This window comes from Anomalospiza imberbis, chromosome 14 (assembly GCF_031753505.1).
Source record: "Anomalospiza imberbis isolate Cuckoo-Finch-1a 21T00152 chromosome 14, ASM3175350v1, whole genome shotgun sequence".
NCBI lineage: Eukaryota > Metazoa > Chordata > Aves > Passeriformes > Viduidae > Anomalospiza > Anomalospiza imberbis.
Genome location: NC_089694.1, coordinates 19,178,996 through 19,206,959, shown reverse-complemented (window position 1 = coordinate 19,206,959; position 27,964 = coordinate 19,178,996). Strand labels below are relative to the sequence as shown.

General features: G+C 49.9%; 3 protein-coding genes across 9 annotated transcripts in view; 2 read left to right on the top strand and 1 right to left on the bottom strand.

Moving 5' to 3' along the window:
• ZMYM3 (zinc finger MYM-type containing 3) overlaps nucleotides 1-539 on the bottom strand; it is a 32,898-nt gene extending 32,359 nt beyond the window's left edge. The window contains exon 1 of the mRNA XM_068205300.1: nucleotides 420-539. The gene's annotated coding sequence lies outside the window, so the exon portion shown is untranslated. The remainder of the gene's footprint in view (nucleotides 1-419) is intronic.
• Nucleotides 7-15,495, top strand: NONO (non-POU domain containing octamer binding). Of its 7 annotated transcripts, none has more exons than XM_068205306.1 (11): nucleotides 7-477; nucleotides 2,005-2,173; nucleotides 4,719-4,939; nucleotides 5,957-6,258; nucleotides 8,266-8,361; nucleotides 9,234-9,430; nucleotides 10,208-10,292; nucleotides 11,384-11,486; nucleotides 12,808-12,850; nucleotides 13,171-13,280; nucleotides 14,468-15,495. In XM_068205306.1, the coding sequence occupies exons 2-11, from the start codon at nucleotides 2,014-2,016 to the stop codon at nucleotides 14,603-14,605; spliced, it is 1,455 nt and encodes a 484-aa protein (XP_068061407.1). In that variant the 5' UTR covers nucleotides 7-477; nucleotides 2,005-2,013; the 3' UTR covers nucleotides 14,606-15,495. The 7 variants fall into 7 exon arrangements, with proteins under 7 accessions (XP_068061407.1, XP_068061409.1, XP_068061408.1 ...); XM_068205308.1 differs by having other exon boundaries at nucleotides 8-477; nucleotides 2,005-2,128; XM_068205307.1 differs by having other exon boundaries at nucleotides 9-477; nucleotides 4,746-4,939.
• Nucleotides 15,496-21,473: 5,978 nt separating this feature from the next.
• ITGB1BP2 (integrin subunit beta 1 binding protein 2) lies at nucleotides 21,474-27,418 on the top strand. Its single transcript, XM_068205291.1, has 11 exons — nucleotides 21,474-21,624; nucleotides 21,826-21,875; nucleotides 21,962-22,018; nucleotides 22,327-22,475; nucleotides 22,616-22,728; nucleotides 22,967-23,025; nucleotides 23,912-23,982; nucleotides 24,213-24,315; nucleotides 25,643-25,762; nucleotides 26,180-26,242; nucleotides 26,979-27,418. The coding sequence occupies exons 1-11, from the start codon at nucleotides 21,561-21,563 to the stop codon at nucleotides 27,243-27,245; spliced, it is 1,116 nt and encodes a 371-aa protein (XP_068061392.1). The 5' UTR covers nucleotides 21,474-21,560; the 3' UTR covers nucleotides 27,246-27,418.
• Nucleotides 27,419-27,964: the final 546 nt, after the last annotated feature.

The window sequence follows — 27,964 nt, the reverse complement described above, 5'->3', positions numbered from 1 at the left end:
GGCTGCCGCGGAAACGCGGAACGGAGCCCCGAGCGCGGGATCGGCGCGACAGCCCGGGTCGCGACGGGCGGCTGGAAAACCTGGGGCGGATCCACCTGGCGGAGCGGGTCCAGGCGGGCGGGCAGCACGGAGCCGGGCGCGGGCGACGGCCGCGGTCTGGCGGCGCACGGCGGGGTGCGAGGGGGGAGCACGGCGGGGGGCGCGGGCCGGAACGGGGCGCCCCGGTTCCCGCCGGTGCCCACGCGGCCACCCGCAAAGCGCGGAGCGGACTGCACGGAATGGGCTCGCCACCCCGCTCCCCGCCCCCCCCACTTAACCCTCTCGCTGCCACCTCTCCCGGCCCCAGCCCCGCTGCCGTCCCGGGGGGTCCGGTCCGGCCGCACCGCCACGGCCTCTACCTGCGCGCGGGGGACACCCACCCGGCCGAGCCCGGGCGCCGCCACCGCCTCCCTAAAGCTGGAGCGTCTCCCCTGGGCGGTGAGTGACAGCGCGGCCGGGCGGGGCTTCCGCGGGGGCCCGGGACGCGGCACCGCCCCCGGGAGGAACCGCCTGGGCCGGCGCCCCCCATTCCCGGCACCGCCTGCCCTCGGGATCCCCCTCCCGTGCCCGGGCTGCGCTCCTGCACCGCCGCGCAGAGCCCGGGGTGCCCTTCCCCAGCCATGACAGCGCCCACCTGGCCTCGCCGCCCGCTGCTCCCCCCTCCCGCCTCCATCCGTGCCCCCCGCTCTGCTCCGCCTCACCAGGCTTGCCCCCCCCCACCCCCGCTCCCCGGGGGCTCCCCTGCCGGCGGGACCCGGGCCCCTCGATCTCGGCGGGGGAGCATCCAGCTCTTGGCCGCCCCACTCCACCGGGGGCGCTCCCATCGCTCCCGCCCCCGGGAACCCGCGCTTCCCCAGCCTGCGGGCACTCGGGGGGGCTGGGAGCTGGGGGCACAGCCGGGAGCGGGCGGCGGAGCCGCGGGAAAGCGGGCACTCCGCAAGGGCCGTGAGCCGCCGGGGTCCCACGCCCGGGGAGCGGGCTGGCCGCGGGCGCGCGGCACCTGCACCGGGGAGGCTGCGGGAAGCGGGAGCGTCTCCTGCAAGGCGGTGGAACGAAACCCGCCCGAGGCACGACACGACCGCGCTCCCGGAGCGCCCAGTGCGTTCCCAGGGGCAGGAGCCGCCTTCCTCCCCGCAGCCGGGCAGCGACGGGAACGGGGTACGCATGAAGAGGGGCAGCCCGCGGCTGGACGCGGCAAGGAGCGGGCACAGGGATGGAGAGCATCTGGAGGACACCGGATCGGCACACGCCGGTCCCCCGGCGCTGCCTGGGTTCCGATGCTCACTGGCCGGGGCGGAGGCACTAACCCCGGACCCGCCGCGGTGCCGTCGGGGGGGCGCGGTAGGGCGGCACGCGCTCGGCGCCGCCGCTGGCCCTTTAAAAGCGCGCGGCCTCCGCGCGCCCGCACCGCGCCTGCGCGCCGCGCGCGGGGCGGCTCGCGGCGCTCCCTTTGTCCCCCGCTCGCCTCTCAGCCAAGCTTGCTGCCCGCCGCCGTGATTGGCGGCGCGCGCTGCCGCTCCCTTGGCCAATGGGGTCCGCGCGCAGCCAGCTGGTCCCGCCCCGCTACGGCGGCCGCTCTGAGTGATGGCGGGCTCGGCCAGTCAGCGGCGCGGCGGCGGCGCCAGGTGGCCAATAGCAGCTCGGGGAGAGGGGTGCCGCGGTAGGCTGCGCGAGTTCCGGCCGCGCGCTCTCCTCTCAGGGCCGCCGCGGTCCCGGTGTCCGTGCCCGCGTCCGTCCCGGTGTCCGTGTCCGGGGCCGGTGCCTGTCCCGGTGTCCGTGTCCCTGTCCGGTGTTGCCGCTAGGTGAGGTCGCGGGGGCAGCAGGGTCGCGGCTCGGCCCCGCTCCGTCGCCGCCGGGGCCCGGCGCGGCCTGCGCGGCCCGCCCCGCCCCTGCACGCGGGGCCGGCGGGAGCCACCCGGGACCCAGCTCCAGGCCGCTTCCCGACCGTGCGTGTGTTGTTTTTAGGTGGGGGAGATGCAGGGCAACAAGGGGTTCAACATGGAGAAGCAGAACCACGCTCCGCGCAAGCAGCACCAGCAGCACCCGCCGCCGTCCATCCCCGCGAACGGGCAGCAGGCCAACAGCCAGAGTGAGTCCCGGGCCCGCCGCGGGGGCCCGCCCGGCCCCGCTCTGGGTAGGCGCTGCGCGACCGCTTCGGTGCAGCGGGAAACCTCGGGTTAGCAGCGGCCCTCGGGGGTGCAACAGGTCTCCGCAGGAACAAAAGGAACCCGGTTTTCCAAGTCAAAACAATAAATCCTTAGATTCCCGAGCAGGCTGCAGCATCTGCTGTTTCAGTTTTTTTCCCCGTTGTTGGAAGCTACGGTTTTAATTGCGCCTGGGTTGTATTTGTGGGTTTTCTTTTGGTTTTGCTCAGTCTTTTCGAAGGTACACGCGACTCCTGTGGCGTTTGTTCATAAGTTTTTTGTGCTCATAGGTTTCTTGCGTTCCCAAAACCAGGGCAAGCGATATAGAGGTTGTGTCTTTGTCTCAAAATTTCAGGAAGAGATTGCTTACAGTTTGGAAGTCAATGCGTCCTTGATAGTATGTCTGTAAGCACTGAGATACAGCAAGCTCTGTCTTTCATTGTCTGGTTCCTGCTTTTTCCCCGGGCGTAGCAGACGGCTTCTCAATACAGGTTTTCTTAGGAAACTATAAGCTTAAGAAGCTTGATTGCTACAGCAATCGGTAGATTATACAGAAGTAAGAATCTGTGAATATTGTTGTAGTAAGAACATTGTTGCAGCGATCTGCAGGCCCCTCTTCAGACTGATTTTTTTTATAATGAGGAACCAGGAGATACCCGGCTGTGTTTGTATTCAGTGCCAGTTGACACTGCTGAAAGCCGTGCTTTCGGGTTTTCCTGGTCCGTGTGGAGTGGCACTCCAGAGTGGGTGCTTGTGAGCCGGGACAGCAGCCGGTAATGGCTTCAGCGGCCTGAACTGATCTAATCGGATGGTTTAGAAGTGGCGAGACATCTCCGTTAGCATTTTTTGGGGAGGAAAGAGTGCTTTAGTTTTATTAGATGTGGATTTTTTTTTTAAGTTTGGGCACTTTGGCTGTTCGAAAATATGTAGAAGTCACCTGTGCACTTTGCACGATTCCTTCGAGTGGTGTTTTTGTGTCAAAGACACTGACTAGGCTGTTAAAAATCCGGCATGTTTTGAAGTGGTCGAGTTGAACAGGCTCTTTATCAGTTCCCAGACAATAACAGATAAGAGTGGCAGAGCAGCCAGTTCTGGTCAGGTTGAAAACAGTAACAGTACAGCTGCACTGGGGAATTCCCACAGGAATCAGCTTGTAGTGAGTGTCTGTCTCCCTACTTTGCATGGATCTCCTGAGGCAGAACAATGGTACTCTGAGTACCCCTGGGCATAACTCTGTTCCAAATACCTGGTGTTGTATCCACAGCCCTTGCAATTGATGCCCAAATACTCATGGTAACGCTGTGAACAAGGCAAAACGTTTCACTCCTGCACCTCTGCTGTGCGAGGTAGATAATTTACTCGCACTGCTCTTCTCTGGGCACACTCTGTCTGGTTATTTAGTGTGAGCCAGGGAGGGGTGGCGTGCTTATGCCTATCGAAGTGTTGTCCTTGCAGGGTCTTGCGTGCATTGTCTTTGCATGGACAGTCCTTCTCATTTAGTGCCCTGTTTTGTAACTGGAATCAAGCCATTTATGTTCACACTTGATTTCATATGTGTGACCATGACTTGTGTCCTCTGCAAAGCAAAGGGGTTGCTTTCTGTGCCCTGTAGTCCTGTGTGGTTAAGTTCCGTGTGCGTTTAGGGAAATGGGGCACAGGATGCTGAAGTGATGCTAAATTCACCTCTGTGTCTGGCACATAACAGAGTGTTCAGGATCGTGCTGGACTCTTGCTGAATTAAGGGTTAAAGATTGTATATGCTTGAGGGGATTTGAGAATGTTACTGTTTGTGTTTATTTTTGTTGGATTGCTCAGAAAATATTTTAACCTTGGACTTGATCTCAGAGGTCTTTTCCAACTTTAAAAATCCCTTCTAGTATAACTTACTAAGTAGGGATTTTTTCTTGTAATTAATATTGTAACTTTTCTGAGGGCTCACCTATATGGGAGGTTTTTTATAAATTTTACATTGGTATTTTTCCCCACTATTTTCACCGTTCCAGCCTTCTCTTCAGCTTGGAAACCCATACTCTGGAACCCATATCACAGAATGACAGCTATCTGAAATGTTATCTGTCTGAACAAAATTTCCTCTTATTTTCATATTTTTCTAGATATCTGGAGTTGTTTTGGCTTGTTTTTGAGTAAAAATCTGTTTTTTGGCTAAACTGTGGCTTTTCTGTAATTATTTGTGTTGTAATAGCAAAATCCTGTGTTGTGACTGCAGATAATTTTTTGTGGGCCAGTTACCTTGACCAGATCTCAAAAAGTTTGAGTGAAATATCTGTTGTTATTTCAAGCTGTATTGTGTTGTTTTCTCCAGTTCTAGACTGTCATTCACTGGTGTTAATGAGCATTGAGGTTCAGTTTTCTTTAAAAAAAGCTATGGGGCCATTCTGAAATAAAACCCCCTTGTTGCTGGAGAGATGGCTGGAGAGGTCTAAGATGAAAATGAATGGGTGTGTTACCTGTATTATCCTGTGTCTGTGTGATCACTGTGATGAAACCTAATAAAATTTATCCCCCCAACTGTAGAGCAGCTGTGTACCTTATTCCCCTCAGATGAAGGCCTGACTATTGATCTGAAGAATTTCCGGAAACCCGGTGAAAAGACCTTCACCCAAAGAAGCCGCCTCTTTGTGGGAAATCTGCCCCCAGATATTACAGAGGAAGAGATGAGAAAGTTGTTTGAGAAGTATGGCAAGGCAGGGGAAGTCTTCATACACAAGGACAAAGGCTTTGGTTTTATCAGGCTGGTGAGTGACTTGGCACCTTTGGGGAGTTTTTGTGGAGATGCCTCACAATGGAGCAGTGTTGCTAATTGAAAGTAGTAGATGTTCTGGTGTCTTGCTGATTACACCTGCTGATGATCTTAGTAACCTGGAATATGGGACTAGCTTCCAAGTGGTTTGTCTAGGGCTTGTTAAGAAAAGAGATGTGAATTTAGGCAGCTTGTGGCAGGAGTTAGGAGAGATCTGATAAATTTATTTGGAAATCAGCTGGTAGAGAGCAGAAAAAAAACCCCTGTGTAAATGTGATGCTATTATAGACAAAGTGAACTTCTCTGTTTCTGGAGCATGGAATTCCCATGGGCATAGTTTGTCATGCAGCATTTCTGGCATGATTCATGCTCTTGGGGTAGGGGATCTCTAGATGATCATGTTGAAGTGTGTTTGGAAGGGTAGTAGCTACCACCATAGAGTGGTTCTCAGATTTCTGTGGCTCATGCACCACCTTTGTGAAAGCCCTGAGGTGAGTGGTGAGGTTCCCACACCCATGTCTGGGCCACTTTCACGTAGTGCAGCTGTTTGGTAGTTATTTAAATGAGTGGAAAGGTGTGAAAGTGGCATGAAAGATGTAAAAGTGGGGTAAAAGGTCTTTCATAGATTGTCATACTGTCAGCAGTTCTTTATCAGACTTGGTTAATAGATGAATCTTGGTTGGTTTTTTTAAAATGTATAATTTTTTTTAAAAATGTGCTTTGTAGCCTTAATATAATTATGTGTCATAGTGAAAATTGCATTGTTTGCTTAGTTCATACTAGCTGTTGGACTAAACTTAGGTATTTGTTATATATTTCTCACCCTCCCCGCCCCCAAACTCTGGCTGTTCAATCATTCATGAAAAGGAATAGCTGTGCTTTTTGGCACACTTCTCACCAAGCTGTGGGAGAATAATTTATTTCTCTCAGAAGTACTTTTTATGGAGAAATTAGCTTGTGTTTAATCCCATGCCTTACTGAGAGCTTTAATGATGGCTCTTTCTGTCTGCAGGAAACTCGCACTCTGGCAGAGATTGCCAAGGTGGAACTGGACAACATGCCTCTGCGTGGGAAGCAGCTCCGAGTGCGCTTTGCCTGCCACAGCGCCTCGCTGACAGTCAGGAACCTGCCTCAGTTTGTGTCCAATGAGCTCCTGGAGGAAGCCTTCTCAGTGTTCGGCCAGGTGGAAAGGGCTGTGGTTATTGTGGATGACAGAGGACGATCCTCTGGGAAAGGCATTGTGGAGTTCTCAGGGAAGCCTGCTGCTAGGAAAGCGCTGGATAGATGCAGTGATGGGTCTTTCCTGCTAACTACGTAAGTGCAGATGGGGAGACGTGCTCTGCTGGCATGTGCAGGCTGGGTGGCATTGGCTGGTGAATGCTGGTTCTTGACGCCACAGTGGGACAGACAGGGCACGAGGTGGTAGGAGATTGGCCTGGGGAGAGCTTTATTTAGCTTTGTTCCGACAAGAGACAGTCTTTGCTGAAGCTCAGGTCTGAAAACTTTCTTCTGGGAAGCTGCTAGTGGGGTGAGTGCATGAAACTTCCAGATAAACTTTTTCTCCATAAAACAATTAAAGCAGCCTTTAGGAACAGGACCTGTTTCAGAGACCGTCTGTATAACTTGTTTGGAAACGAAGTGCAAGTGTTTTAATTGTACACTCAGGGTCACTAAAAGGGAGAGTCTTGGGATGGGATTCCACGGGGTAGAATGCCACTGTGGGCGTTGGATCTGTTGGAGAGGCTGCTCAGATGGATTGTTTGGAGTTTTCACCATTATAAACTGTTTTCCCCGTGCTTGAATGTAATAAGACAGAAAAGCATGTTCTCTCATAATTATGTGAACTTGCTCGAGCAAATGACCAATTCGAATTGCATTCCACAAAGCAGTTTGTTGCTCTGTTAAGAGGGAGCCATTTCTGATCTTTTGGAAAAAATTACTCTGTTTTGTATTGCACTTCTAGAATTTGTGACTAGAGCACTTCCTGAAATTGAGCTATATTGCTCATTTTTAAAGTAATTTTTTTAAGTTTTGTGCTTCTCACCTCCTGTGGATCTGCAGTGTCACAGCTGTACACAAGTACATTCAGTTTGAAAAAGCAGGTTTTGCTTATTTCTTTCTTAATACCTGTTTTTCTCCCTGATGCTTGAGGATAATCAGCATAGTTAGTAGTGCTCTGCAGGAGGATTACTGTTAGGGAGATTTTGCTGATTCAGAAGTCTATGCCTGAAAGAACCATGAAAACAGATTTTTAAAAGTGATCATGCAAAACTAATCACTATCAATGCATAACTACGGTTAACATTCAGACTCTTTATAGCTATCAGTACACGAGGTTCTGATATCAAAGGCCACAAACAAGTCTGCTGTTCCTTTCTAGTTATGGTTTGGTTTTGATTAAACTTGTTCTGGTTTGTCCTAGTTCAAGACAGGAAAGGTAGATAAAGTGTTTGAAATCTGTTCATGTTAGAAAATAAAATTATTAATAATGGAATACTTCACATCAAAGTGAAAAGCTGTATTATGGATCTTCAGCTGAGGAAATGGATTTTAGCCTTCCATATCCCACCTTCCTGGTGGAGCCTGGGTAGCCATTGCCACTTGGCACAACAGGATCATCTCTCTTCATTTCCCCTGCCCTGGCACATGGGACTGAGGGGCTCATGGGAAGCTGGGGTGCTGCTTTGTGCTGAGGATGAGCAGTGTCAGTGCTGTGGTGGAGAGCTGATTCAGAGACCAGGTCAATACTTTCTTCTGCACGCAGAAACCAGGGAGACAGAAGCACACATCTGCAGTGTCTGTTGTGAAGTGCACCAGTGGATTCCCTAGGGGGTGGAAATTCAGACAAGGGCCCAGTGGACCTTCCTAGAGCACTGTTGCCAAGCAACAGTAGCACATGGTGGCCTCTGGATGGATGGTGCAGCCTCCAGTGGGGAGTGGTGTAGTGACTCTTTGCTTTAGACAGCCATAAAAAGGCACAGATGGACTTGTGCCACTCTAGAGGCTAGACTTCATGCTGAGTAGATCCTACTGGAGTATGTCAGGATTCCAGTTAGGCTGTTAATTTGAAGCAAGTAACTACAAATATTATTCTTCCAGTACAGTTTTGGTTTGGATTAAACAAGGATTTTGATTTACAGTTACACTCCTATTCTAGAAAAAAAGAAAAGAGTTTAAAGTGATTCCTGGTTTCACTTTGGTTGAGATCCCCAGCTGCTCTGAGTTTCTTTGAGCAGTGCTAAAAGCAGTCTAAGTTGTGCTTTCCACAACTGCAAGCTTGTTCTTGAATTTTCATGAAAGCACCTCACTTTTTCTTTACAGATTCCCTCGCCCTGTCACTGTGGAGCCCATGGATCAGTATGATGATGAGGAAGGTCTACCAGAGAAACTAGTCATCAAAAACCAGCAATATCACAAGTATGTGCCTGGCATGCAGCAGGAGAGGACGGTGCCTGTGGGCTAGTGTCTCAGTCTTAGAAGGGTGGCTCATCAGGTCCTCCGTTTTTCCATAAATGTGACCTGACTTTGGAAGGAGAATTGCATTCATTCTTCGCTTGCCGTGATTGGCTTAAAGAAAACAGTGATTTTGAATCCACACTGCTGGATAAGACTGGCAGCCTTCACATATTTTCTATAAGTCCATTTCAGTTGTTGGAATAAAAAATTAGGTCAATTTGAGATAACACAGATGACATGAGATTCTCTGAGACGTATTACATGAAGCCTTTGTAGGAAACACTTGAACCCACAGTAGAAATTCAAGGAATTATGTGACTAGCATTAGGAGATTGTAGAGCTATCCAGGTATAAGAGCAGAGTCTTAGAAGGCTCCCCAGTATAGGTAGGAATCCTGTGATCTGAGCAGTTGGCATTAGCAAACCATGTGAGCTCATGAATTTTTCAAGTGAGGAAGATAAGAGCTTCAGGAGGCAGAATTAGGAATAGTCCTGCTCTACAGGTGCAGAGTGAAAATAACATGCGTATTTGGGCAGTGTTTGCTTCTTGAGTACATCTGTCCATAAGATGTGCAGCAGGAGCAAAGGCTATTGCTTTCAAGGTTATTTCTAAGTCTCTCTACCAAGAATCTCTTGCTGTCTTACGAAAGCAGTGTCATTACTTGTTATGGAGGAGGACAACTTCCATGCAGGAATAAGATGATGCCTGAGGAGCAAACTGGTGTCTCAGGCACAGTTAACTGGGATCTGCTATTGCATTTGACACACAAATGGAGTTTTCTTGGTTCCTCCTTGCTCTCCTGAAGCATTCACTAGCTCTTCATTGTTTGACAGGGAGCGTGAGCAGCCTCCTCGGTTTGCACAGCCTGGCAGCTTTGAATATGAATATGCCATGCGTTGGAAGGCTTTGATAGAGATGGAGAAGCAGCAGCAGGAACAAGTAGATCGCAACATCAAGGAAGCTCGAGAGAAGCTGGAAATGGAAATGGAAGCAGCTCGCCATGAGCACCAAGTGATGCTCATGCGACAAGGTATCGGTCAGATTAATAAATACAGGATGGGAGCAGAGCCTTGTACTGTCTAGGAGTGGGTGGCTCAATAATTCACTGAAGGGGAGCTGTGGTGGTTGCTTCTCTTGTAACCAAGCATGGTAGCAGCAAATAAATGGAATTGGAGCATCATTTAGGTGGAAAATATCAGCAAGTCCAACCATTAACCTGCTTTCAGGTACCTGTAGAGCAATAGAGTCTCCTCAAGTCTTCTTTTCTCCAGGCTGAGCCCCCCCATCTCCCTCCACTTTTCTTCATCAGACTTGTGTTCCGGACCCTTCCCCAGCTCCGTTCCCTTCTCTGGCCATGCTCCAGCCTCTCAGTGTCTGTCTTGTTGTGAGGGGCCCAGAGCTGGACACAGGATTTGAGGAGTGGCCTCACCAGTGCCCAGTCAGGGGACAGTCACTGTCCTGGTCCTGCTGGCCACACCACAGCTGGGACAGGCCAGGTGCCATTGACCTCTCGCCCACCTGGGCACACCTGGCTGCCGTTGAGCTGGTGTTGACCAGCACCCCCAGGGCCTTTCCCACCAGGCACTTCCCAGCCCCTCTGCCCCAGCCTGGAGCTGCAGGGGGTTGTTGTGACCCAAGGGCAGGACCTGGCACTGAATCTTGTTAGACGTAACGTGGAGAGATGCTACTGTATTGGTAAAGGCTCTGATACCTTTTTCTCTTCTATGTTATCGGTCTACTTCAGGAATTCATAAGAGGTGTCATGGGAGAGGAGTCTGATTGTGTTTTTTACTGTTGTCTTATACAGATTTAATGAGACGCCAGGAGGAGCTGAGGAGAATGGAGGAATTGCATAACCAAGAAGTACAAAAACGTAAACAGCTGGAACTCAGGTAAGGGGGCAGGTTGTGAAATGCTGTGACTCCAGAGCAGAATAAAACACCACTTCACTGCACCTAATTGTTCATTGTGACAATTTAATTACCACCTCAAGTGTGCCTGTTACTTTGGCCTTTTTTTTTATAGGGAAGAGTTTAAGATGGTTGACTTGGTTTAAGATGGAAGAGTTAGGAGTTTCTTCCACTGATTAGCATGTGCTTCTTTACATTTCTGTGTCTCAGTTAAGCTCCTTTATGAGGCAGATAGAAAAATCAGAATCTCTGCTGTGATTTAGCGGCTTCAGGGCTGCAGATCGGAAAATCCCGTTCCAGCATCTCTGGTTTTATTTGAGGGGTAACTTTGTCTCAGAGATTTCTCTCTCCATTGTAGCACTGCCTTGTCTTGGGGTCATTTTGAGAAGCTCCAGAAAGATTACCAGACTGTAATAGAAGGGGCTTGAGAGCTGTCAGGCTTGTTGCATGATATTGCATGTAGTCAGCATGCATTTGGGAGCTGCTGTGTGGGAGCATTTTTCCATAGGGTTGGAAAATACTTCTAAGATCATGAGTTCAGCTGTAAATCTAACGGTGCCAAGCCCACCATGTCCCTAAGCACCACATCTACACATCGCTTAAATCCTTCAAGGGATGGTGATTGCACCACTTTCTGGGCAGCCTGTGCCAATGCTTTGTAACTGTTTTGGTGAAGGAATTTTCCCTGATGTCAAATCTAAATTTTTGCTGGTGTGACTTGAGGCAGTTTCCTCTTGTCCTGTCACTTGTTACCTGGGAGAAGAGACTGACTCCCACCTGGCTCCACCCTCCTGACAGGCAGTTGTAGAGCGTGGTAATATCCCCCTTGAGCCTCCTTTTCTCCAGGCTGAGCCACTCCAGCTCCTTCAGCTGCTCCTCATGAGACACATGCACATAAGTGGTTTTTTTGTTTTGTTGTTTTTTTTTTTTTTTTTTTTTTTTCAAATGAGCTCCTCAAAACTGAAAGTTTGAAGTGTAAAGTTTCCAATGAAGATCCATGTGGCAGCACAGCAACACAGTGATGCAGGTGGTTGGTGTTTGTTGTTCTGAGCATCCTTGGACCTTCTTTTCAGGCAAGAGGAAGAACGCAGGCGCCGTGAGGAGGAAATGAGAAGGCAGCAAGAAGAGATGATGAGACGCCAGCAGGAAGGCTTTAAAGGGAATTTTGCTGATGCGGTACGAGTGTTTCTACATTTCCATTACATCTCTACACTCACAGTAGATTTTTCCCTTCCACAGCACAGCTTTCTGTGAATTTTCAACTTGGTTGGAAGACTGAACATCAGTAGTGCATTCTACCCTAAATTACTGACTCCCTTGAATCTTAATACAGTTTGGCCTGGAAACTGTAAATCTCCCAGTTCAGTTCCACTGCTCTTCACATAGGACCCTCTGTAGCTGTCTTGCTGTTCAGAAAAATGTAGGCTGACTAATTCTATTCTAACAGCAACACACACACTGTCCTGAAGCACTGCAGCAGAACCCTCTTATGGTTATGACTGGCAATATCCCTAGCTTGCAGTCTGTCTTAGTCATGATAAAATGATCCTAACTGGAGGCATTGCTGCAGGCATGGTATATGCTTGTACTTAAAAGTCAATTGGTCAAGTGTTTTTTTGTAGCGTAACCTGTCTTTTAATAACAGTATCTCTAGTTCTATAAAGAAATGTCTTACAATTTGTTTCCAGTCCCAGCCACTTTCTATTGTGGAGGCAGCTGTAGGGCTGTTCAGGTGGTGTAATGGCATTGCTGCAGCTGGGGGTAAGTGTTCAATGCTTACTAGTGAAACTTGGACCCTAGGCAAAATAGCTAAATATGTGTCAAAGCAAAGGGCCAAGAGCATGGCTGAGCCAAAAACTGGAATGTTCTCCTTGTGCAGCAGATCGCCCGATTCCTACAAATAATGCTGCCTTCATATGATCAATAATGGCACTGAGACTACAGATGAAGTGAAAGTTGTCTTCACTTACCACTGTGAAAAAAGTAGTGCCCTCACTGAAGTGCTCCTGGTTTTGCAGTGAGAGAAATCTGTGATAGGTGTTTCTGATGCTTGGTTAATAAAAGAAATCCAATTCACTAAATGGCATTTTAATGTGTGACCTAGTACTGTGTCTTTATGTAAGCTTGCATTCCTTTCAACAGGAAAAGCTTCTTAGCTATGCTGAGGGAGTAGCAAAACTAATTTTATCGAATGTGTTACTACTGCTCAGCACATCTTTCCATCAAGATGTCTTTGTTAAAGTCTGCATGTGCAGCTTTGCTGCTGGATGTTTTATTATAATTCTGAAAAACAACCTTTTATAATGAGATATTTAAAATAAGACCTATACATTCAGCAGCTATCACGTGAAGGTTGCTTCTGCTGTTCTTTGAAATTTACCCTGGGAATTACTTTTCTACACATTGTTCAGTAGTAAATCCTCAGAACTCTTTGAATTTGTATGATTACATTTTTAAAAGCCTGATTATCAGTTGAAACGAGTGTCTGTCTTTCCAGAGGGAGCCACCAGACATGCGAATGGGACAGATGGGTATGGGAGGTAAGAATATTCTTTGTTCCTGTGCATGTTCATTTCCTTAAAAAATCTACACTTTTTTTTTTTCAATGATCTCATTTTTTTGGCTTCTTATTTAGAAACTCAATGTAATCTCCCAGGCTAGTAAGAGGAAGTATTCATGTGACAGGAAACACAGCATGCTATAAAGCAAGATCAGTTGGTCTTGACCCGATAGTGCCAAGCTGGTTAATAGACTGGACTCTGACCCTGCATGGAGCAATGTTTTGTGGCTCTGGGGTGATGAGCAGACCCCAGTCACTGTGTGTGTGCCAGGATTATTCCTCAGGATTTTTCTTTTCCAGGTACCATTGGCATGAACAATAGAGGAGCTATGGGTGGTACCAATGTCCCAGCTCCTGCACCTCCTGCTGCTGGTCCTGGAGCTATGATCCCTGATGGAGCCATGGGAATGGTAGTGTATCTCCATCTGCTTTTTGTGCACACCTTTAAAGTGCAGATTATGTTGTTTCCAGTATTAAGCACTAGCTGCCAAAGTTGAAGCTTCTTTGCCTACCCAGACCTGTTGCTTCACTCCTGCTAAAATCTTAAGAAGTTAATCTTGCCTTGATACTAGCTGATAACTTTCAGGAGATTGAGCCAAGTCTAATAACTGCTTAATTTACTTCCAAGAGAGCTAGTGATAAAATGCTTGTTAGAAAGATCTTAGCAATAATATATGGTTGTTTTTAAATGACCTAATGGGAAGCACTTTGTTACATCGAGAGTTTTTTGATTCTTGCAAAAATAGATTCTTGCAGTCATAAAGCCAAGCTTTCAGGAGTGTTCTGTTCATCACCAGTTTCATAACCAGAAAAGGGTTATCTCCTGTTCTCATATGCCAAAATGAGTTCAGCTAATTTGCTTAGGAGGTCAAAAGCAAAGAATCAATGGCATTCATGCTTATTTGTTTGACTTTTTAAATTTTTTGTATTTGATTTAGTTTTAAGCTTTACTGCAGGGCTTTGCAATAGACTCTGGCTTTTAAGGTATTTGTCATTCCTCTCTGTCACACAGAGGATTGGTCCTCCCACAGTGTCAGCACTTGCAGAAACAGCAGCAGTCATTTTCCTTCAGTGATTTTTTTGAACTGGTCTAATAAGCAGTTTTCCTGCAAACATTCCTACTCAGACTTCTTGCTCTGTCGTGACTGCTGCGACAGATATTTTTTTAATCATAAAGAACAGGTTTATTTGTCAAAAAACTTTTGTATCTGAGTGGTAGGGACAGCAAAGCAGCTGAGGTTAAGGGAATGTTCAGTGCACATGGAAATTAAGAGAGAAGATGAAGCCAGGAGTGGCAAGGGGAGGTGAGTTCAGATGGCTCACCCGCTCCACAGTAGGGCCCTGGTCTGTGAGGTGGTGCACACAGTCCCAGCATGCCTGACTACAGTTGTGTGGAGAGAGGAGCTTTGTTCTGCAGTGGTCCAGTGGTGCAGGTTTGGGACTGCGGGGATGTTTTTGGTGGGGTGGAGGTTTGCAGTGAGGTCAGCTGGAATTGTGGCATCCTGGTAGAATTCAAATCAACTCAAACTGCTCTTAACTGCCCTTTGTTCTTCCTTGTTTTTCTTCCTACCTCTTCTGCACTTGTCCTCGTTCCCAGACTCCACCACCACCTCCAGACCGCTTTGGCCAGGGTGGAGCCATGGAAGGCCTCGGAGCGATGGGAGGGAACCCGCCTGCCTTCAACAGGGGAAATCCAGGGGGGGATTTCGGCCCGAACAAGCGTCGCAGATACTAACAGGATTGAGCTGTCCCCTGTACTCGCCTCAAAGATGTCTTGGCAGGCCACACAGGGTTCAACCTGGGGGGGAGGGGGGACATTTTAAAGATAGTTAATTAGGGCCTGTTTTGGTAACGCTACTTTAGGACAAGGGGAGTGCAGTCTGACTGATAAAGGTTTTGGAAAACTTCGTGTGGTGCATTCCTAATTTCAAAGTGAAAAATGAATTCTGGGAGGCTGCTGTGGTTCAGTAACAGTAAAATCTTGCAAGGACCCTAATGCCTTGACCATTCCAGGTTTCCTATTTGCAGCTGAAATCATGAGACTAAATTAGATAAAATTTCAGTATGTCTTGGCAGTTTTTTAGTGTAGTGTACCTTGCTTAAGAGCACAGGGGAGTCTCTGGAGAACTAGGGCAGTATTTGGGTACTTTGCAGCTCCCATGATTTTGTAAATTTATATAGCTCCAAATGATCCGTCATGTAGTGAATTGGAGGAGGTTTTGTTTGTTTCTGTTTTTTTTTTTTTTTTCCTCCTAACTTGTTAGTTACTCTTTTTACCTGGACCATTTGTTTCTTTGAAGTAGTTGACAGTCATGCAGCCTGAATGGCTGGGAGGTTCTTGTTTGGTTGGATTTTTTTTGATAATGTGTTGTATCTCTTTATTTTTACTGGTAGTAAAAGTACAATCTGTTGGATAAAGATACTGTATCTCATGCTGAAGATTTAACTGAAACAAATCTTTGTATAATCCTAACCTTGCCTGTCTTTTGTGTAGAAGTACTACAAGATTTTTCATTTAGTGTAAACTGTTTGAACACAAACTGTAATTGTCCCACTGAAAAGTTCGAGTTTGTCCAAGGAATGTTACAGGAATGCATTATTAAAGTGGATTTTAAGCCTTTTTTATCTGGTGTCTTGTTTCTTCTGTTTTTTTTTAGTACTAATGTTTGCATGTGGATTGAATTTAATGAAGCTTCAGGTTATGGTGTGAAAGTTGTTCTTGCATAGCTCTGTAAAGAGGGTTTTCAAACCCTGAGAATTTTCTAACAGTTTTCTTTCTCACAGAGCAAGTTTTATTTGTGTGTTGGAATGTGACCTTCAGATTCAGCAGATGAGAATGTGGAAAGGGAGCTGCTGACTTACCTGGGATGTGTGTGGTGTGGCTGCAGGGAGGTGGAATGCAAGACTTGTCTGTGTGTCTCCAGGAGCCTGGAGCTCAATTCCTTTCTCAGGGGCAGAGTACAGTTTTCTGTCTGCTCTGTGCTGCAGTTGCCCTTGGCTGGGACCTTCCCAGAATTCCTGTGCTGGGATAGGAAGGAGAGGACTCACTGATGACAACAGTACTGCTTTATCTGGTGTAATACATGAGGGAATCTGTAGGGACAGGTGCCTGCTGTGACTTTGTTCTCACACTGAGTCTCTAGAGTTGAGACTGTGAAGGGGGAAGCTTAGGAATAAATTTAGGTGGGAAAGAGGAGGGAGAAAGTGTTACAGCCTAAAAGCATAAGAAGGTGCCTTGAAAAATGTGAAATCATAAAAACATTTTGAGATGGCTGATGTTGCCACAGCAAGAGCCTTAAATTAGGGTTTGGTCCTGTACGTACTCTTTAAGTAGGGGAAGATGTAATTATCGCTCTGGAGCCTTGATTGGTTTACCCCTTTCTTTGGATAGCTTTTAGTTAACCTGGAATGAGATGATAAGATGTATGGAAGAGAGGCTGCAGCCAGTGCTCTTTGTTTCTTTTTCTTAATTTGTTTTCCACATTTGAAAGCATCAGCAGCTGGTTTGCTGAGATGATATGGTATCTAATGGTGGTTATCAGCTTGATTATGAAGCATGAAGAGTTTGGTGATGTTTTTCATCTGGCTTATTTGCTAGAACAGCTCACTGTTGCAAAATCTCAAGTGAGAATGCTAATTAGCTCTTCTGTTGACCTGTGGACGATGGATCTGTTCTTGTAGCTTGTGTCTGGAATGAGGCTGGCAGACATTCACTGGTGCCATGGCTGTTGAGTAAGAACATTGCTTAATTCTAAAGTGTGAAATATGAGGAGAAGAAACTATGAAGTTGCAACCAGGTGTCTGTATTACCTCCTTCATCTGCCAGTTGCTCAGCTGGCTTGTGTGTTACTGAGGAGTCCAAGATGAAATTGCTGTCCTAGTGAAACAGCAGAGCTCAGATGTTCAGCATCACTCCACTGCTGAACAGTCCTGAGCAAGTATAAGATAAGGATGGGTCTAGTTACTGCCTTTTCCTGTGAGAAAAGGGTGTGTAAAATCATAGGGAAGGAGGAATTTAGCACTGCTCAAAGCCCATGTAACAAGATTTCAAATACCTAAATTAAAGATCCAGTGGCAGCAATGAAAGAAAACAATTCTGGTATGGACCTTATAGGCACCTATTCTTAATTTGCTTTAAATGAGGAGACCCAAAATCTGGGACTGAGTAAGGAAGTTGTGAGGCAAACCTTTACTAAGGTTTCCAGAGGCATGTCAGGGACAGGCTGACTAGTGCAGGAGCACTTACAGCTGGGCACAGGAGCAAGCAGGGCTGCCCCACTTCAGAGCAATTCCGTGCTCTGCTGAAGCACTTTGGAGTTTGGTGCTGGTGCTTGCACTGCCTGTTTCAGGTAACGAGCGCATCTCCTGCGGCTGGGCTGTTCGCAGCACTGCGGTGCTGAGCTTCAGCCACTGTGCAGAAGGGAATGCTTCCCTCTGCATGCCTTTCCAGAGTGCTGGCTATTATGTCATTGTGGACTGATGAAATATTTTTACTCTTCTGAGGAGAAACCGTTGCCTTTTGCTGTCATATTTGATCAGCTGGTTTAAAAGTCAGTTCTCCAGTATCAGTTTGTGTCACACCAAGGATTGATGAGCAATTTGGTTTTACCATTTTGCTCTTAACTTTAATCCCCCATCGTTTGTGGACCTCAGAAGTTACAACTTGTGCTTTATGCAGCTTCCTCTTCAACAGTAGTGAATGCATTTGCAAGAGTCAAAGATAAATGAAAATTCCAGCTGGTATGTGGATAATTTTGCCATACCAAAGCAGTAGACAAACATTTCATTTTTTTACCTGGCACGGTGCCTCTCACTAGCAGCTCTAATTTATCATAGAAAGCTGCAAGTGATGGCATGTGCTAAACTACTTCTCCAGTGAGCTACCTTTGGGGGTTGAAAGAAGGAAGATGTGATTTTCTGTGGCCTTGCTGGAAGGAGCCATCATTCATTCTTCTCGTGGTTGTGACTTGGGTACCTAGTGCCAGATGTAATTAATAAGAGAGAAAGAAACCAAGGAGCTCAGCCAGGCACAGCACTGGTTTTGGGGCACTTTCCCTCACTTCAGTTTGGCCGCTCTGCTCTAAATAAGCTCACAGTGACCTTGCTATAAAGGCAACAGGACCCTCAAAAGGAAAAGTGCTAAAACCCCACACTCAGTGCCAGTTCAGGGTATTTCAGCCAGCAGATTTTGATTCAGGATGCCAGCCAATGATACAAAATTGGGACTTGGGAGTAGACTGAAGTCTTCTTTTTGGACTGGTTCCAACTGAGGACTAAAAGGCACTTTTTGATGACAAATATTGCATGTGCCTTCAGAGTGAGCACCACAGTGAACCAACTCCTAAATGAGTAACTCAGCTCCAAGGAATTATCACTGGCTGAACTCAGGGAGAAAATCCTTGTCAGCTGGGTAGCTGGTTCCAGTTTGAGGTTGTAATTGTCCAATGAGACTGAAGTGTTGCAGCAGTAGTCCTGTAATAACCCAAGCTACAGAAAAACAGTGGTCTTGAATGGAGAGGTTGCCTGTACCCCCATTTCTGGTAGTTTTCTGGTCTTTTTCAAACCTGTTCTCTGAACTGTTGAGTACAAGCAGTGCAGACCCCTTGGACAGGTGCTACATAACTCCTTAGCAGTGCTACCTGAAGAATGGCCAGGCAGAATTGCTGCAGAATTGCTCAACACATGTTCTTTTGAGAAAGATTTTATTGCCCAAATAAATAAAACATTAATCCTGCCTGCTGCATACATAGCAGTGATATGTTTTTCAGGGATAGCCCTTTGCCTAACAAGCCTTTAGTATGGAGGAATTACTCTGTGCTTTAGAAATACAGCGTCTCGCTGCTACCGTGGCTCCACAGAGCATCCTGAATGACTGAAGGGTCAGGGGTGAGCTGGGTTTGTTTCCCTGGAGGTATCCAGCATGCTGTCCCCAGGACCTGGCAGGGCTGTTTTACACTGACCCTGATTGTTCAAGGGCAAGCACATTCAGCTAGATTTGAGAATAACTTATTGGTTTTTCTACTTCCTTTTTTGATCTGTTGTATATGAAATTAAGTGTATATAAAGCAAACAGGCTTTATTTTTAATTGGCAGCTGGGAGCTCGATTCCTGTCTCAGGTACAGAGTTGCCTCAGCCCCAGTCCCCCCGGGGTACCTGCTGTTTATCTCTGTGATGTGTGTCAGCCACATCAGCCTGTTGGCGTTTCCTCTGAGGTGTGCAGGGTAACCTGAGCTCCATATTCTCACTGGCACGGGGTCAGTGACAGCTGCAGCCTTGCTGACAGCTTGTGGAAAGAACAGGGAGATCTGAAACACTATAGCTCTGCTCAGCCCCCAGGATGGCAAACTCCCCTGTCACAGGCCTCTGCCCAGCTCCCTGGGTCCCCAGCGATCTTTCTCACCTAAGCAGAGGCTCTGGATGCCAGCAGGATTTTTTTTACCCACCTTTGGGGCTGTTGGGTCAATTGTGACCTGGGACAGCACAGTGCTTTCAAGCCACGTGGATCATGTGGGTGTGACAAGTTCCCCACTGCCCTCCTGTTTCCCTCCCAGCTTTTGGGTGGATGTTGGTTTGTACACAGGTGACCCAGGTATAAAGAGGTGTGACAGTGATGCATGCCCTCCCCTGCAGCAGGGCTGGCTCCTTGCTAAGGAGCTGACAAGGAAAAGCCTGATGTTGCTGCTGGCTGGGGCATCTCAAGGTGGGGGTGGCAGAACTGAGCTAGAGATAAAGTAGCAGGACAGTGTGAAATAATCTGGAGTCTTCTCCCTGATAAGCTCCAGAATTCTGGCAACAGTTCACCCTAACTCTGAACTCTGCAGATCCCCTTGGAATGACAGAAAATTCTTCAGGCTTTGTAGAGGGATTAAGTAGGTTAAACAAACATTGTAGTACAGGGTTAGAATTGCATCAGCCATGGCAACCCCTGTGGGCTCACCTCCTGAGCAGACTCTGGGCATCTTCTGCCTGCAGATCTCGTTCTTTGTACTGTCTGATAGTGCCAAGGACTTATATCGACCCCAGTTCCTGAACAAAAATAGTCCCTGGATGCTGTGTGCTCCTGGAGGTCAGGGCAGCACCCAGGAAACAGCTGTCCCTGCAAACAGGAACAGCACAAAGAAAATATTTGATTTAGACACTAAGAGGAACTAAGTAAAACCTTTGATCTCAGGAGAGTTTCCTGTTTGTAGAGGAAGACTTTTAGGTCTCAGAAGGGGAGCAGGGGGTCTGAGCAAACTCCTTCTGCATACAGGGGATCAGAGTAACATTTTGTGTTCTTTTGTGATTACAATGATCTTCCAGGGAGCATTTTTCATCCCTGATGTGATGACAAGGGAAGATAGTCAGGTCTAAGTCCATGTGTGTGTCCTTCCTTCTCCCTTTCCACAATCTGTGCTGGGCAGTGTGGTTTGTCCTAGGACAGGATGAAAACATCAGGCAGGTTTTGCAGGAGGAACTCACTGAATGCTTGCATGATTAATGTATTCCAGAGATGGGGGAGCTGAACTGTTTGTGATTGACTGTGGTGCACATCGACCTGCAAAAGGGTATAAAATGCTGCTGGAGTCTGGGCCAACCATGCAAGCTGTCTCCCAAGGTCACAGGCAGCTTCTAGGTGGTGTTTGTTATCCCTGCCCCTCTTGGAGACACCTGCAGGGTATGTCCAGCCAGAATGCAAGGAACACACAGCATACTCACTTTTGGAGGAGTAGTGAAAAACTGTAAGATCTGGTCAAATACAGAGATAAAATTCTAGATTGGGTCCAAAGTTGCCTTATAGCTTTGTAATTGTGAATTCTGCAAGGTCAAAGACTGTAAATCTGTATGTTTCTAGCCAAACCTGAATATTATAATCCTTTAGACAAATACTGTAACCAAATCTGAGATTTGGTCTGAGCCACACCAAGATTTCTCTGAGAAGTTTAGAAAGTGAGTGGGTCTCATGGAAGCTTGTCACTCAATGAGAGGGACCGTTCCTGTATATACCATATTTTGTAATAGATGGTAGAGCTGTTGTTTAGATACTGCATTTAAAAACTGTATTAGCCATAAATCTAATCAAAATCACCCACGTAATCACCGTGTCCTACTTCTGAGGTCTGGCCAAGAACCTTCCCTTGACCACTCTTACTCCTGGGCTGCACAAGAGCCATCATTAAAAGATGTCTCGACCACATGCACAGCATTGCTCTGCTGGTGCCTCTGTTTAGCAGGTGCTTGTGCCTCCTGGGGCTGGGGGAGATCAGCACGAGTTTTGCCCTGTGACTCTGGGAATTGTCTTCCCTTCAGTTTCAGGGATGTCCGAGCGTGGCTGGTCAAAGCCCGGGTGATGCCATGCCTCCGTGACAGATGCTGCCTGGCAGGATGGCAGGCACTGGTGTAGGACCTCTGCACGCCACCCCGGGCCTGGGGCCACCCTGCAGTGCCCATTCCCTCTGCTGGGCACAGGGCCAGCACAGAAATGCCTGTGGAGACATCACAGGCGCCAAGCCCCAGCAGCTGCCTGTCCATCTTTAGCCCGGTCTCCGGTTACCAGCCTCCTTGCACAGCTGCCTCCAAAGATAGGCAAAGCCACCTCCCGGCGCCTGGGCTGCAGGCGGTGGGGGAGCAGAGGGGGGATCCCGGGCAGGGAGAAGGCTGATGCGATTTCTGTGGAAGGAGTGAAGGACACTGCGAATACGCCAGAGCTATGGCGTTGCTGTGCTACAACAAGGGCTGCGGGCAGAGGTTTGATCCCGAGCACAACGCCGAGGGTGAGTGAATTCGTGTGCCTTGCACCAGAGGGAATGGGAGGTGTGCGCTGCTTTCCCGGAGTGTGGCCTCGGCTGCCGAGCTGCGCCCGAGCTGCCAAGCCCAGCGCCGGCGGCCCGTGTGGCAGGAGCAGGCTCTGGAGCAGGTGGCTCGTGGGCAGGATTGCTTCTCCTGAAAGCTTTTGCCCTGTTTTCCCTTTTCAGATTCCTGCCTGTATCACCCAGGTGTCCCCATTTTCCACGATGCCCTGAAGGTGAGTGGGGCTGCAGCTGCGGGGATCGACCTTGTCCCCGGCAGGATTGCCCACCCCTGACCAGCCTGTCGTATCCCGGTGTCTAGGGCTGGTCTTGTTGCAAGAAACGCACAACGGACTTCTCTGAGTTCCTCTCCATAAAGGTGAGTGACCTGCCAGCCCAAATGCACCCACTGTTCCTCTAGCCTTTCCTTTGGGCCCCTGTCCAGTCCTGTCCCATCCCTGTCCCATCCCTGTCCTGTGTCAGGGATGTCCCTTCTCCCCTGTCAGCCAGGGATTTGCTGTCTGTTTCCAAGGACCCTCCAAGCAAGGGTGCTGCTCCCAAAGTGCAGGGTCAGAGCCCATCTCTGCAGGACACTGAGCCACCACATCATGGAAACTCACAGAGTTTGGGAACAGCCACCAGGCTGAGGAGGACAAAGCAGTCATCAGGCTTGTCTCTGCTGCTCAGGGATGCACAAAGGGGTTTCACAGCAAGGAGAAGCCCCCTGAGCCTTCCAGCCAAGAGAAGACCTCAGATGAACCAAAGGCCAAACCAGTGAAGGAGCTCATCGTCCAAGGACCAAAATCAGCTGAGAAGATGCTGCGGGAAAGACCGAGGTGAGATAGGCTCAGCTAACAGTCTTGCCCTGCTGTGTCACTTCTGTGTGTGTCCTGCCCTGCTGCTCTCTCAGGAGAGGCAAGGACACTTAAATCACAGAAAAACCCACTTGGCTTTTGCTGCTGCTGCTGTTTCCCAGCTCTGATGAGCCAAGACAACTGCTGCCAATTAAAGTATCCAGGTCTCTGGAGCAGGCACTGGAGAAACTGAACATGTCCTCTGAGGAGAAGACACTCGAGAGCAGTTGTACAGGTAGGGACAAGCTGATGGATGGCACTGGAGTTGCACGTGGCAAGTTCAGCACAGGGTTTTGCATGACAGGCTCAGGGCAGTCACTGAGTGCTGCGTGTTCATCTTCCTGCAAACCTGCACCTTGGAGGCACATTGGGATGGTCTGTGCTCAGCTGGGGAGCTGGCAGAGAGCTGGGGGAGGATTTGAGGGCAGGCATGGACAGTGTGTGTCCTGGGTGAAGTTGTGTTGCTCTCGCAGGTGAGGAGGCTGCCCAAGTGAGAGCTGGCACCACGTGCAAGAACGCAGGCTGCAAGGCGGTGAGTACCTAGCAGGGTCCCATCTTTACCCTCCTTGTGGCCAGGAGCATTACAGGTCCAGGTTCAGGGCAGGTATCAGGCAGGTGGAAGGTGGCAGTGCCCACGTGCTCTGTATTCTCATCCCACCCTGGGAGCAGCCACCTCTGTCACGTCCCACCCACTTTCCTGCAGGAGGCTTCCAGATTGGTGGTACATTTGTGTTTCACTGCTGCTGATTGCTCACAGTGAAATACAGCACATATTCAGGATTGGACACGTAGGCAAAATGCATGTGGAACAATTCCCACCTGCATTGAACTGATGCAGCACAGCCCAATTTCACTCTTGCCCAAGGCTGCCTTGTCTGCCTTGAGCACTGCCTGCCTTGAGGATGAGTGGGAGGGATTGAGCTGTGACAGGGACAGCATGCTTGGAAACCAGCAGCAAGGGAGTGGGGAGCAAAAGGCAGGAGGCAGCAAAGGCCATAAGGCTGACATGCTCTGGAAAGGAGGGGAAAGGACAGCAATGACAAATCAACCCTTGCACCTCAGACTGAGTTTCTGTGGTGTCTAAACTTGCCCACTGTCCTTGTGTTGCCAAGCCCTGGGCTGGGAACAGGCTGTGTTTGGGAGAAGAGTACAGAAGGGCTGCTGGCAGGGTGGCAGGGGTGACATTGTGGTCCTGGCAAGGTCAGGGTGGCTGCCCTGCCAGCAGGCAGCAGGGACGAGTGCTGGGCTGCTGGCTGGGCATGGTCCCAGAGTGAGTCTTCACAGGTGCTGGACCTGGCAAAAAGGTGATGTTGGGCATTGTGCTGTGCCCTCTACACGGAGGGGCATTGATGAGTGGACACATGTGTCACATCATCCTGTGCCAGAGACACTGGCAGAACTTTCCTCTTCTTTCACAGATCTACCAGGGCCCAGAGAGCAACACAGAGGTTTGTACGTTTCATCCTGGCATTCCTGTCTTCCATGAGGGGTAAGAAACAACCCTTTAGCAGAGAGCAAACTGACCCTGCCACAGGCTGAAAATGCTGCATGGCAAGGCTGTGTGGCCCCAGCAGCACGGCCCCTGCAGTTGTGGGTGACACCCTGAGAGGGGACAGGTGGGCAGGGACAGCTTCTGGTTATGAGCTCCTCTCCCTCCCCAGCCTGCTCTGGTCCCCTCTCCTGCTCCTGACCTCACTCAGGTCACCCTGCTCTCCTCAGGATGAAGTACTGGAGCTGCTGTGGAATCAAAACCACAGACTTCAGTGCCTTTATGGAGCAGCCGGGCTGCAGCCGTGGGTGTCACTGCTGGACAGAAAAGAAGGTAAGGGGCCTCTCAGCAGAGGCAGCTCATGTGAGCAATTGGCATTATTGGCATTTGAGAGTGCTCCTTCCCTTGCTCTGCATTCACACAGGTTTCTGCATTTAATTGTCTTAATATTCGTAATTGCTGACAGATGAGCGCACAGGGTTTGAATGCCTAATCTTCACCCACCTGCCCTTTAAAATGCTGCTCTGCATTCACAAGATGTGTCAGCTCTCACACCCAATGGGCAGATGTGCAATAGAAATCTGAACGAGGCAGGACCTGGCCCTGGACACAGCATAGCCAGCATTGTAGGCTGCCACACAGAGACAGGTGGCTGAGCACAGGAAAAGTCATACCAAAAAAACCCAAAGGCTTTGACAGATGATTGCAGATACCTGAATTTGGCTTTAACAGGGCTTTCCCTCTGCAGCTGCTTCTCAGGAGGGATCTTATTCACATACCAACATGGTGTTATGGCAGGGCAGTGGGGACAAGATCTCAATTCTCAATGCTGTGTCTGTAAATTTCCCCAGGAAAGTTCTTGACTGGAAACAAGCTTGAGCTGGGAAAGTTGCACCAAAGCAGCCCTGCAAGTGCACTGTGTTCCTCTGAGTCAGCACTGCTCCCAGCAGCCCTCTCTGAGTCCAATCTCTTCTTTGTTCTGGAGCAGAACACATATCCTGAATGTAAAGGAGGCTGCTGTGAAGGAACTGTGATGTTGTGATGCAGATGCTTTGTGCTAATTGTCACCTAAATCTGGGGCCAGGACTCCTCCTGGAGCATTTCTTTGGCTGGCAGTGGGGAGGGCTGCAGGGCGTCTGTCTCCTTGTGATGGTCAGAAATGAGCCTGGTGGGGACACAGGCCTGTCAGTGCCTGTGGTGCTGACAAGGTGGACAAAGGTGAAACTCGGCCATCTGGGGCTCATCTGACTCCCAAATGTAGCATGGTGGCATGATCCATGTCCAGTAACAGCCCCTGCATTGCCCTCCTGGCTGAGTTTCCTGACTGTGCACACCACTTAGGAGCTTGAGTATAGCAGAGTGACTCTGGAACTAGAAGGAGATGTCTCTGATGTTAGAGTACCCTGAAGGAAGCCCAAGCACAGCAGAGATGTCCCATGTTACATGGGACAGACAGCATGGCAGGGACTGCCTACCTTGGCATGAACCATCTCCCTTCAAAAACCTGCACGAAAGGCAGGCTTTGTTCTTGCTTAGCTGGTGCCAACCTGAACTAACCAGCACAAAGGAGATGTGCAAGGGAGCATCCTCTGGCTCAGACATCCCCTCTGGGCGGTGCCTGAGCCCCAGCTGTGCCGTGATGGGCTCCTCTCCTCGGCAGGACAAGAAGGCGGTGCTGTGCCGGCAGGACTGGCACCAAACCAGCAGCCAGGTGGTGGTGACAGTCTATGCCAAGAACCCCCTGCCTGCCCTCAGCAGCGTGAAGGCCAATCGCACCGTGGTGAGTGGGGTGGGCATGTGCACTCTCCAGGCCCACCTGAGTTTGCAGACCCAGGAGCCAGCTGTGTGCCTGGTGCTCTTTGGTGGCCTGTTTGGCCTGTTGCTGCAAAGAGGGCTGGCACTGCTAACCTGCCATCCCTGAGCTGAGAGTCTGGTGGCCTCACTGCTGCATCTGCCCAGCTTTCAGCTTCAGTGGGTGGATTTGCTGGCTTTGAGTCCCTTGACCTGTGACAGAGGTGAACCTGTCCTGCTCTGAAAGGGGTGAAATGTTGCCAGGTGCTGAGTGGATCACCAGACCATTATACTGGAGCCAGGATGTGGGATGCAATATGGTGCTGAAAGTCAGCTGCACTGTCTGTGGGAAGAGCTCTGGCAGTACTGTGCTACCCTCTCAGATAATTTTCTGTTGCTCTTTCAGCTTGAGGCTCATGTCATCTTTGAAGGTAATAAGATTTTCCAGGCAGAACTGGAGCTCTGGGGGGTAAGATCCTGTTTGCTTTGATTTCCCTGTTCCAGCAGTCTGCATGGGGCTGGGCTGCTGTTCTGTGAGGCTGCCTGGGCTTTTCATCCTGGGCTGGGTTGCCCAGATACAGGCATTTATGGCCATCTCTGCTGGGAAATGCCTTATGGGTTGTGAGGAGGCTGAGGTGCCTGCACTGATTGATCCAGAGCTAGGGTCAAAGGTGGAGGTCACTGCCAGCCCTATAGGTGTTCTGGGTTAGGTCCCAGGCTGCCCCAAATGTTCTTTGGCCCGGCAGGTCCCTGGCTCCCCCACAATCCTGCTGTGAGTTGCATGCAGGCTGCGGTCTGAGAGATGAGACTGATTTTTCAGCTGCTTGCTGACTGGGGAGCAGCAGCGAGGCTCAGGAATTTGCATGTGCATTTCTTGTCTGTATTTGTGGTGCGTGCTGGCTGTGCCTGCAGGCAGCAGAGAGCTGACAGGTGTGGGTCTGGCTGTGTGTCAGCGCAGCTCGCTGCTGGGGAGAGGCTGTGCCGCAGCTGCGAGTGCGGCTGAGGCAAGCTGAGCTCTCCTGAGCTCTGTATGAGGGCTGTGGTGCTGCTGAGACATAATGTGAAGCTCAGCTCAGCTGCAGCCCAGGCTTCTCCTGGTGCAGGAGGAGATTTCTCCTCTAGCAGGGCTTTGCCAGAGAGGGAAGGCTGAGCATGAGCTGCCTGCCCTCCCCTGCCCGCCTCACTGCACCTTTCCCTCTCTCTAGACCATTGATGTAGACAAGAGCTTTGTGAGCATGGTCCCAGCCAAGGTGGAGATCACGCTTTGCAAAGCCAGCCCTGGCTCCTGGGCCAGGCTGGAGCTCCCCCAAAGCAAAATGCAGTCCTGTGGTGAGCAAGAGAAGGAAGCTGCAAACACAGAGGAGCCTGGGGCTGTGCAGGATGAGGACTCTGATGACAGCTTGAGCTGGTCCGAGGAGGAAGATGAAGAGTTGGAGATGGGAACACCAGATTTGATAACATCAAGTAACTGATGGTCAAGTGCTGCAGCAGCTGAGCGCTGCTGGTTCCTGAGCTGCTGGGCACCTTGGCACCAGTTCCAGAAGAGCAGAGCTAGTCCAGAACCGTGTGCAGGCTGCAGTATGGCCTCTCCTCGGGTCAGAAGGGACAATTAATAAACACCCAGAGCAAAGGTTGTCCTCTGAAATCCGTGATGGGCGCTTAAGAAACATCAGCGGGCCAAACCCTGCCTTCTGTCACTTCCTCTTCTTTGCCTGGCTGGGGCAGGACAACAGGAGCAGTCTCTGTGCCCGCACCTTCGGTGTCCGTGGGGACTGGGTGTTCAGAGCCCAGCACGCTCCCTCACCCTGCCATTTCTGGGGGTGGACACAGCCTTCCCTGGCGCTTCTGGGCGTGCTGAACCGCGGGCTGAGCTGAGTGTAAGCTCTTGCCGTCCCCCTCGCCCGGCGCTGGGGAAGCCGGGCCCTGCGGCTCTTTGTCGGGAGATGGTGACCGCGGACACGGGAATGTCACCGCGGCCGGCAGTTCCAGCGGAGCCGTGGCGTTCGTGCACAGCCCTTTAGCGGCGTGAAACCGCCCGGGGGAGCAGCGGGTGACGCCGAACGCGCCCCGGGCCAGGCGGAGGCTGCGGAGGCGGGGGATCTCCGCGGGAGCTGCGCTGTGTAACGCGGCACAGCGCCGGGAACGGGGGCGGAGGGCGGCGCACGCCATGGACCGGAGCGTTCATCCTTGT